At 44.7% G+C, this 11,714-nt stretch overlaps 1 protein-coding gene across 1 annotated transcript in view; it reads left to right on the top strand.

Annotated features, from left to right (window-relative positions):
• The window catches only part of lhfpl7 (LHFPL tetraspan subfamily member 7), a 119,171-nt gene extending 107,457 nt beyond the window's left edge, over positions 1–11,714 (top strand). Inside the window, exon 3 of the mRNA XM_030100592.1 lies at positions 10,997–11,714. Within this exon, the coding sequence (XP_029956452.1) occupies positions 10,997–11,223 (227 nt within the window). The 3' untranslated portion in view covers positions 11,224–11,714. The remainder of the gene's footprint in view (positions 1–10,996) is intronic.

Consider the following 11,714-nt stretch of genomic DNA (forward strand, 5'->3'; position numbering starts at 1 on the left):
AGTTGCTTTCCACTTATTAACGGTCATTTTATTAAATTCAAGCTGACTTTTTATGCTTTTTGTTGTCATCCCTTGAGATGTTGTTTCCTGTTTTTGTATCTATTTTGTGGAATTTTTTTTGCTTAAAAAACTCATTGTTCATTCAGCTTTCAATGATTATAGCTTGTACTTAGATTTTTTTTCTTTTTTCCTTTTAAAAAAACGTTTCTTCATGGTAACTTTTTCCCACATATTTTCATCTTATTACATTTCTTTATACCAGTTATGTGTCTCAGTTGTCAGTGGTTTGTCGTCTCTGTGTGGAGTCCAATGAAGCCGAACCAGTAGAAAACATCAAATCAAATCTCGTGGCGTGTTCTGCTACACCTGCCTTCCTAAAACTGAAGCAAACAGATGTGCACTGCGGCGCCGCAGCACAGCTGGATCGGTGACGCCTCTCCAGGCTCCGCCGGGTTCTTCTGGCTTTCGCAGCTGACATTTGTTGTTGGACCCGAGGCGGCTGCTGAACCCAGGAGACGTCTAGCTTAAGGAGCTGGTCTCGGGGCCAAACGCTGTCAAAACAATCATGCGGTGTGTGTCAGACACACACACACACACACATGCACACATACTCACACACTCACACGTCCTCATGGAGTTTGGGTGCAGAGCTTCAGATAGGTCATTGTTTCCTTGTTGTGCTGAATGCAACATCGCCGAGCTGATTAATGCCTTCAGTCCAATCACGAGTTTATCTTTTGCATTATTGTTATTTATTTGTCGCACACGTGAGGGACTGTGTTAATTCAGTCAGCGGGGAGGTGCGGTGGATTGAGTGGCGGACTCGGTTGGGCTGCTCATTGACACAGGCCCGCCTGCACCGTGGGACGCCGCCGTAACAGATAAGGAAGTCAAGGACGAGCGATTTGTCTGAGGTGTAAATTAATTTGCAACATAAAAAAAAAAAAAAAAAAAAAAAAAATAGATGGCGATATGGAAATGGAAGTAATTAAGATGATAGATTGGATGCAGCGCGTGAGATTCATGTGGCGTCGCTACAGAGCTCCCAGGACGGAGATTCACAGTCGTAAGTGAGAGTTGAGATGGCTCAGCATGCAGTGGGACCACAGAGACACACTCTTTTGTTTGGAGGCTGTAAAAATGCCGTCCGGTTAACTGGACGCTCTGGTGTGTTTGTGTCGTGCAGTTCTGTCATTACCACTGCCAGCGAGGCACATCCACAACATTTCAGGCACTTTGTTCGCCGTTCGCCGCCTCTCGCCTTCAGAACTGCCCTTTTTCATTGCGGCATCAGAGTGAATTTGTTCCATTCTGACATGATTGCGTCGCACAGTTGCTGCAAATGTGTTGGCCGTGCATCCATAGTGCCCGATCTTTTGTTCCTCCACATCCCAAATGTGCTCTGTTGGATGGCGAACCGGTTAATGTCGAGTCTGGCGATTGAAACTTCTCCACACGGTGAGTCATCCTGCTGAAAGTCGCCATCAGAATATGGGAGGATTTTCACTTACGAGGATGGACACGGTCAGCAACGACACACTGCGGGGCTCTAACAGTGCTCAGCTAGAAATGAAGGGTCCAAATTACCCCCCCCCCCCCCCCCCCCCCCCACACCCCCTCCGTCACCCTAAGCCTGAACCATTAGGCAAGATGGATCCATGCGGCCATGTTGTTTACACCCATTTCTGAGCCGACTATCTGAACGTGGCATTAGATCAGACAGTGTTATCTCCAGTGTTGTGCTCTCAGAGATGATCTTCAGCACATTTTGGTTGTAATTGGTGGTTATTTGAGTGAAGTTCATCTTCACCCAGACAACCGTTGATCATTGGACATTTTTTATTGTTGGCGCCACATTTCAGTCACACGACTCATATTCTGTCCTACATTCAACTCAGACTTGAACCCTGACCCCTCATGTCTGCCTTTCTACTACTGGACTGCTGTCATAAATCTGTGTTTGCTGGCTTATTTCTTTATTGTCAATGATTCTTGACAGTAAATCTAATACTATTGGAAAGCCTGTTTATTTCACCTTTAATGGTGTCACATTTATACAGAACATTCGTGGGCTGAGGAGCAGAGCTGAGTGTGTGAGTTGCACCTATGAAAACCTTTTTGTTTTTGTTGTTTTGTTGGTGGACATGCAAGAGGAGAGGCAATCTGACTGTTGTTATCATGATTCCAATAACAAAGACAAATTGCAGCTCGGGAGGATTTATAAATCCTAACCAATCACGGCCAACTCTTAAGACTAGAAAGGATACGTTGACTTGGTTACGTTTAATTTTGTTTTTTAAATAAGTGACTTTATGGCTCAACATTTAAGTTAAACGCCGCTGTGAAAGTTCTTCTTTTGACCTTTTTGTCATTTGTTAGAGGTCTCAATATCCTCTCATACTCCTAATGCTTTTAAAATCAACCTATAAGGAAACTCATCCTGTTGACAGTCATTTGTCAACATGTTCCTCACTGCTACACAACCCAGCAGTTAGTTTGGACACTGTTGAGTAGACATGCACATGATTAATCCATCCCTCGGCCACTTTTAATCACAAATGTTTGTCGGTTTAAACCAATTAGTATTTCATTGGTGTGCAACAGGGACGTCTAACCTCAATCATTCTGAGGGCTGCAAGATTTCCGTCCTCGCTTCCAGAGGGCCAAAGTATGACCGAGCACCTCTCCTACAAGGACTTCTGAGAATTATGGCAGCTCTTTTAATGGAATGGATTAACTTTATGTCTCTAATGTTAATCAGCATGCATGCATTTGGTATTTTATACATTGCAGTAAACTCAGTAATAAAGTAACTCGGAGTCATTTCAAGTTCTGCCTGGTTCAGTCGTGCTTATAATAACCAAATTACACTGATTGAAAGGTTTGCTTGGTTGGAAAATAAGTGGAGAGAATTGAAGAGGTCGGATTTAGATGTTGGCTGATAAAGCCAGAGGTTACCCTTAGTAAGAAAGGGTAGTTCTGAAAATGCAAAATGGGTTCTTTAATGGATTGATAATTTAGGGTCTACAATCATGTTTGTTAGTTTGTTTTTTGTGATAAGTGTATCTAAATCATTTTCTAATCTTAGGTTGTGTGTATGTGCTTTATAGTTTCTATTGGCTTCTCTTGTTTCTGCAGCATCACAAACAAAAAAATCTAAATGTAAACTTAAAGATGTAAAATGTTTGTACAAGTTAAAACCATTAAATTGTCACCCAGGCCGACACTTGCATGGCCGGACGTGCCGTGGGTTCCATCCACCTGGCTGCGGAGCGAACTGAGCCACTCAGTGATAAAGAGACTTATTACCGAGCTGTGATTGACCAGTACACAGGCAGGCCTGCTCGCTCCAAAGATAGCAGAAGCTATTTTACTGCCCTGCTAATCTCATCCAACCTCCTTGTATTTTATTTCCTCATCGGCTTTCCAGTCCACTTTCTTTGCTCGGCCACTCTTTTATCTGGCTTGATACGGTGCTCAAGGTCAATGGGTTTTGGCCTTTATTGACAGTACTGGACCGTTTTCTCTGAAATGGTTTGATCTTCTTTTGAACAAGTTGCCTTTACATGGACTTGGACAAGTAATTCCCATGTGTTTTCAGACTGTTTTGCAGACAGTCCAATCCCTTGGTTTGACGGTTCAGCTTGAAAACCCCTTCTTAATTATCATTTCATTTAAAAAGTAGCAGATGCCATCCCTCTGAACTCTCACTTTTGCTGCCTCCCTGAGCCTCCTCTCCTTTTGTTCTTCTTTACTTTACAATCACCGCAGCTCTGAAGCAGTAAACATATTATCAATTAGCAGCTCATCCACAAAAGCACTCCTCTTTGCCTTTGAAAACTTATTTCCATTCTGTCCCCGCTGTCCTCTCTTTCACTCATCCTGAGTGTTTCTCGGAGACATTTATTGGCGAGTTGTATTTTTATTTGCCGCCCGGTGCCTGATCACCTCAAGCCAAACGTTGTGAGATATGCAGGTAGTCGGAGGAACATCATTAGCATAATTTCCCAGAGGCGCACTGAGCTTAATTATCAACATGGCTGTGTGCAGGCAGGAGCACAGCTCATCACATTAGGATGGAGTCCCTGCTGTTTGTGCCCACGCTCCGCCGGGTCCCGGCCGACTACCTGGAGATTCATTGCTGGCACAGTTCAGCTTCACAACAACTCGGAAACTTTCATCTTCCACGCTACGATTCCTTACCTGGAGCACACCGAGGGGTCAGAATAGTGGAGAAAATCCAATACGCCTACAGATGTGTATGTCTCAACAACGCAGTGGTCCATCTGCTGTAGGTTGTTTCAGCTCATCGGCTTTTTACTCTGCAGTGGTATCACTTTTCTGAGTCTCGGCTTTAGCTGTTTGCTGTTAGTTACTCGTCCGCTTTTGTTATTCTTCATTTTGAGGATCAGGTTCGATTGTTTAGTGTTGAAAGAGCAGACTGAGTTTTTCTCTGACAGACCTTGAGAAGGAAGCGCTTTAGTGCAACACTCATCATTCAGTGTGTCAATAAATTAAAGCTGCTAACATTGTGCAGTAAGCTACATCAGCATGAGCTGTTCTTTACGCCTCAGGTGGGAAAAACACAGGTTTGACACACGAGTCAGTGCTGTCATTTGGTTTTCTTAACGAAGCCACATACAAACACACAGAGAAAAATACACTGCAAGCATGAACAATGGTGAGAACACGGACATTCATATGGACAGGTGATGAAGTTGGACTGATTTGACGGGTGACTCTCAACTCTGGAACCACCAAGTCCCAGGAGAAAATGGACAGGGAGTGATGACGCAGGACAACATTGATATTGTCCATCTACTCACATGTGTGCAGGTTTTGCACATGCACAGCGGCAGTGACTTTCTGTTTTCTCTTGAAAATATTTCATTTGTTTCTTTAGTATATGAGCAGTTTTGCATAGCAGTGACTTAAGGTAAAAACTGGTTGGTCTTCGCATCCGTCTCCGCGCGTCCAAACAGGATGTTCAAAGAAAAACACATGTCTTCGCTGTGAGAGCGAGAGAACAAAAATGATCCATCTCCATCTCCATTTGGCCTGTAGATTTGGGGGGGGGGGGGGAATACAGCTCGTGTGCGGCTGGTGAAAAGGCAATTTCCTCGAGACAGACCCACCACTGTTGTGCCACTTTCTTGTCTTACGCTTTTATTGTCAAACAAACATCAATTTCCTGAAAGCACTGACTAAATATTACAATTTGAATTCATATATTTGTACATGAAAACACGTCGGCTTGACTGCATGTGCCTTCATGTACAGTCAGTGTCTGTTGATATGTGGGTCACAGTGTGTGTTTACGGCCCCAGGCTGTTGCTGGAAATCAGCCCTCATTTACATCGGGTGTATTATTACGTACATGGGACTCGACAGATCAGCTCACCTGTTCTATTCATGGAAAACGCTTGCCTATGTAAATAGTAATGAGGAGATGGGTAGATCGTGTAGAAAAACAACTGATCTAATGCATTGCTTTGGGCTTGAAACTGTAATTAAGCAATATTTCTTTTCTTTTTTTTTTCCCCCTTCGTTACAAATGCGTTCCATCATTGACAAATGTCTCCAACGACACAAACAAATAAGCAGCTTTCTGCCAAATCATGATTTATTAGCCACATTTTCTTGTTTTTTCTGCAACTTCACCTGGAAGCAGGCGGGCTGTGAGGAGGAAGAAAAATGTGTGTTTTTTTTCCCCTGATGTCTCCGCCACGCCACATAATGTGACATCAAACGGGACTGGGAGTTATGTAAGGCCGCAGTCTAATGTGTGCCGCTCTTTCATGTGTCTTTGAAGTGAATACCGGCAGCAGATAATGTCCCTGTTTGGACCGCAGTCGGATAAGAAGTTTCTTTTCTGGACCGAGAGTGTGGCAGCGGGTGCCGGTGACACCGAGGACACAAACCCGGCGCCCGGAGGGCCTCTGCGGCGCCGCGCCTCTTCTTCTAATGCGTTTGTATTTACACGTCTGACTGCTCTCGTCCCTGGTGGAGCTGGTGGTCTCCACCCGACCGCCTCGCTGGCGTGTAGGTCAGCAGAGATAAGGAGGGCATTAGTCTATTCTAATATATTCCGCTTCTCCCTTGCAAGGCTTGAATCTGTATTGTATAACCTGACTACTCTCATTTTTCAATGCCAGCTTCTTCCTCGTGCCCGCTTCTCACCATGAAACACTTTCAAGAGGGTCAAACAAAGGCAGCATGTTAGCGAACTGAGACATCGAGTGTAAATCTTCCCTCTGATCTTCACAAAACTCTCCAATATTTACTCGGTGAATCACTCTGCCTCAGCACAAGGCTCAAAAATCACCAGGTTTCACTGCCGGTTGTCGTCTTCAGCAGACAGGCGTCTCTGTGTCTGTGCCTCCGTGACAAAAGTCACTGCATTTAGTATATTGTCTTCCATGTAACAATTTGCCAAAGGGAGCAAACTCTGGGTACGGCACCGCAGCAGGAGAGCCTCTCGCTTTCTGCCGGCTGATCCGGCGCTTCCCCCCGGTAACAAAGTTATGACAGTCAGCACAGGTGGCAATTGAGTTTGAGCCAAAGCAGAGGCCTTGGTGTCGAAATGAAAAGGACTTTGAAGGCGACAGAACTGAATTTTTATTAGCAGCATCTTGAGGAGAATAAAGGAGAGAAGCACTACATTAGACACAGGGTGAATGGAGGTCTGGGACTGTCGCATATTGGATTTCTGACATTTTCTGACAATGGTAGTTTTCAGATTTTGACAGATGAAGTCAGGCATTCACTGGGTAATATGGCACATGAGTAATCCTGAGATTTTCTCGGTTTGTGTAATAAACTAAGCCAGTGATTTCTATGTTAGGGATCCATGATGAAACTGATTCAGTGTCACGCTTCAGTGCGAGGTTATAACACACCTTTCTGCCCCACAATCCCATTCAATCTCTCCCCCTCCCCTCCACTCCCACCCCGCGACTCTGCTCCACGATCTCTGGGAGCAGCCTTCCATTCCTCGCTGCACCGCTGAGAAAGAGATTCAAGGTTAATTTAGTTCATTTAGTTGGTAAAAAGCTGTGCCAAGTCTTTGTGCGGCGCTACAATGCATTCTGATCTGTTTTATTTAATTTTGCTGGCTTTTCTGTGCTACGTTTGCAGCAGATGCACGCAGGCACACACACACACACACGCGCGCGCGTGCACACACCCAGAAAAACTTGATACTGAAAGAAAAGAAGCGAGCACATCAAGGTATTTTCTATTCATTAGCCGACACAAAGGCCTCTGCAGCCTTGCGGCTACCTGTGAAAACAGGCCAAAGCTGATGAACAATGCAATCTTGTGCTCTTGGATGCTTCTGGCTGCTTATGCTTTCCAAATCGATATTTTACTCCCTCGGTCTGAAGTCTGCTCGCACTTCAAAGCTAATGAAGTGTGCATTCAAACCAGTTGGCAGTCATGGGAAATACAATACAGAAACTAATCCAAGGGCGCTTCTCTATATTAACACGCAGCACAAACAGGTGTTTTAAGGGAAGGTAAGAAACATTCGGAACGGAGAGGTAATCTGGGGTTCTTCTGTTGGTCATGACTTTCGGCCTCAAAAAACAAACTCAGATTTGTTTGTTCCGATGAATAATGGCAAGACAAACTGTAATGATAACAGCGAGTGCATGTGAGCGCCGTTGGCTCTGTGTGGACCGTTTGCAGTGAAACTGGGACGCATTAGTTATGTAGCTAAGTCGAGGACTCTCCATTATTCACTGTCTCATCATCGCCGGGCTACTAAAGCTCGGGCGCTCAGCGGCGCTGGTCTGATTGGGTCTGACACGCTCGCTCCTCACCTCTTCACTTTTATCCCTCTCTGCGGATTTAGATCTGGCCAAGCTAGACTTTCCCCCGCGTCTCCATGTTGGTAAACTGCGACTTGGGTCCATTAGGAGGTGAATGATGGAAGAGCTCACGCCTTTTTACTGCCTGTCAGATAACCGCGTTCAGCTCTTTAGCACGTGTGCATTTCTTCTCAGATTAGCCTTATCGGACGTGCGGTGATGTTAGCACGTCTGCGTTCCCAACACTAATAGCAAGGAGCCGTCTGAAGAGCCAGCTTTGATGTTTCGGCAGCTCTTTCAGATCGTCACCTGGTGACTAACTCCTGGTCGTTTCTTTGTCGTCGCAGCTCAAAGGGTATCCAGTTTGCTCTGTTCAGGTTTTGTTCTTGGTGAGAGAGAAGCGAACATGTTCGGGCGACGGTGTCCCGGCGTGATATCATGGTTTCAGCCTCTTTCATTTTGACTCTTGCACAAACAAGAACGCTGTTTTTAACTGATAATTGAAGGTTTCTCACACTGACGCACCGCTACATCAATCTGTCCATGCAGTCAATTGGTCTTGTCAAACTATTTTGGGGATTTTTTTCAGGGGAAATACCTCCTCTGAGGATTTTCCCAGGATGGGGGAAAAAAAAAAAAAAAAAAATCTGTGACCTTTTTGTCTGCATGTCACTTAAGTACTGTTTTCCCACCACAGCGTGCCTCAACCTGAAGACAAATGGAGGAACATGCTATCACAGCAAAGCGTTTTGTTTTCTGTCCCAGCTTCCTCCAGCTTTTCTGGGTTGATCTCAGGCCACCATCCCATCCCAGACCAAGCAAAAGACACAGGTTTCATCCCTGTTGGGTGGTAACATGAGCCCTAATCAGATACCTGAATGGATTTTGAATTTCAAATCTCTACCCATCTTTAATTGCCTCGATATGAGATGTATTCGCATTACAAGCAAAGCAAAGTAAGCAAATAGTAAAATGAACAACACAAAAAGGAGTTTAAAGAAATTAATCTAAAAATTTCTCCGTTGTAATGAAATGTTTTCCACATTAAAAATCGGAACTGAACATTAATATTTAAGTTTTTTGCAGAGTTGGACCAAAATGGAAACACAAACAAACATAAGTGAATTAAAAATGTTCCACATTCCCACTTTATGAAGGCATTGATCAACTCCATCCATTCTCTGAGCTCCTCGAAAGCCTGCGTGGTTTGAAAACCACTCGCTGTCAGACTGCCAAGGCATTCCTAATGTAAAGCATTGAACTGCTTTGCAGTGGGAAAAAAAGTGGCATTTTTATTCCACTCATTATTCTTGCTTGTCAAAACCGTGTCCTTACTTTGCCCCCAATGCAGCCCAGCTGCCAGCAGTGGGATCTGAGATTCTGGTGAGTGGTAAAGGCGAGTGTGTCGAAGCCCCAGGGCTTTTACAGACAGGTCGGCCTCGCAAGCTTGTTGTTTCCAAGTTCCAGACTTGCACCCTCAGCCAGCGCTGACTTCAGGGATGTCACTTAAACCTTCTTCAGTCCTAATACGATTTTGAATCTCAGTGAACAGACTTTAACAACTCTACTTTGGAACATTTGGAAGTGATTTCTCTCAGCTTGATCTCTGTCTAGCACTCCTCATTTATGTTGTAGCAACACATCTGATGCAGATTTTATTGTTTTGTCTGCCATTAAAGACTGAGAAATTCAATCAGCCTCAATGAGAGCTTGTCTAATCTAAGATAAAGTTCTTCATTGTGTTCTATTTCCTCATCTTCTGCTCTGTTCAGTCCTGTCTGGATGCCACTCCAGTATTGATTGGTTCAGTGCTGCGTCACACTGTTGTCTGTGTAGCCGTTCCAGGTTTGAGTCCAAGTCTGCCATAACTTCAGTGTAGTTTGAAAGCGGCCTTGGGCAGCAAAACATTGGCCTCAGCCTTTGTGTTTCTTCACCAAAAGCCAAGTATAGTTTGATAAAGAAGGTCATTAAAGTGTCATTAGGCTGTGAGCTCTGAGGCATCGGGTCTCTGTAGATAAAGCATGGGGCAACACAGAGCTGGGAGGGCAAAATATAGAGCTGCCATAATCAAAGCTGAGAGGAAATCCCTCAGTGAAGTCCACAGAGAAATTCTCACATAGGCTGGACAAAACAAATTCATAGTTTTCTTTGTCTTCATCCTCCATCTTTCCGTTGTTTTCATACCCAAAACCCTCAGCGAGGAGCTCGGCATCACTGAAAGCTTCCTACCTCCACATCCTTCACTGCCCACGCAAGCCATCGATTCAATACTCAGCTTTTATATTGTACTTCTGGCATGCTTCTCTCTGGCCATGAAGCCGCTGGCCTTGAAGGTAGAAAACCCTGACATCTTGAAATCAATAGGGCGTAATAAAAGATATGTTTGCGGTGTTTTCTGGAGAGCTGCTCACTATGGTAGGTATCGGATCTTCCAGTCACCCCAGCTCTCCAAAGCTAAAACAAGTATGACACCGAGAATTGTAATGGAAATGCGGCCTGCACTCAGAATGACTAAGAGCAGCAATGATAGCCGGTAGCACAGTCGATAACTGCTTGGCAGCGCCGACTCGGAGGCTTGACTCAATTTGTAAAAGTGAGCTGCTCTCTGGCTGCATGGGTGGAGTACAGAGGCTGAGGAAGCTGATCACAGGAGAAGCGGTTGTGTTTTTCTTTTTAAAGCACTGCGGTTGAGAAAAATAACTGGACCTAATGTAGCATGAACCTTTGTGTCTTAGAAGTTTGTCATTAACAGGTCATATGAGCTTTTGTTGTTCTATACATCAAAGTCTTTGTTCCAACACTGCAGCTCTTATAACGCTATCTGGATCCTGATTTATTCTTATACATGTAACAAAGGGTAGAGAGTCAAAGCCACGGTGCAAATGGAGGCACTTCAACTCTGACGAAGTGTCTAAATTACACACTTGACTGTGAGGCAGCTGCTTCTGCAAAACCTCTACTGCCACCAAGTGACTCGCAGCTGGCACAACACTCAGGTGAAGACATGGTAAAGGGTCGATTCACTCAAATGACGAGTTCCTGTACACAGCTTTCCCAAGACATAGGAACCCTTAGAAATATCTCAGCTGAACATTTCCATATAAAGCCCTTCAGAAACCTAAACAACAAACCAATATCTCAGCCTTACACTGTCTTACCGACCGTGTCCTCTGTGTTCCCTGCAGTGTTCATCATGGCCGCCGGACTGCTGGTCTACCCTTTCGGCCTGAACTCGTCACTGGTCAGATCCTTCTGTGGGGACTCGGACATCTACTACGCTGGCGAGTGTCAGATCGGCTGGGGCTACATGCTGGCCATCGTTGGAGTCATGCTCACCGTCTTCTTGCCCTTTTTTGCCAAATATGCACCGAAGGAGCAGCTGTCCCCGACCCCTCTGCCCACACTCTTATAGTTAATCCTCCTCCTCCTCCTCCTCCTCCTCCTCCTCCTCCTCCTCTCCCTTCTCTCTCTTTTCCTGCCCACTCCCACTAACCAGGGCTTGACGCCATGAAAAGACACCTGCATCTTGTTTTTTAAAAAGTTGATGCTACTTTGGAAGCTGAAGCAGACGCTACAACAACCGAACCCGTCTTCCTGCATCCATCATGTGATTCATTCATCTGAATACGGTTGATTTAAAAAAAGGGAAGAAAAAAATATCTTTGGCTATCATTTCACTTTGAAATGTTCCATGGCTTTTCCACAGGTCTGTTTTCTTTATGTCCGTTTTGGAAATGATTTTGGAAAATTACCATAAACAAGGCCAATACTCACTCAAAGTCTTTTTTGTGGAAGTCATTTTAAGATACATTCCAAAACAGACTGGAATCTGTCTGCAAATACAGAGGAAGCACGACAGTGCGTCACTTTGTGACTCGTGCAATCAGTAATGTTGCAGTAAAA

The sequence above is a fragment of the Salarias fasciatus genome, chromosome 10 (genome assembly GCF_902148845.1).
Source record: "Salarias fasciatus chromosome 10, fSalaFa1.1, whole genome shotgun sequence".
NCBI lineage: Eukaryota > Metazoa > Chordata > Actinopteri > Blenniiformes > Blenniidae > Salarias > Salarias fasciatus.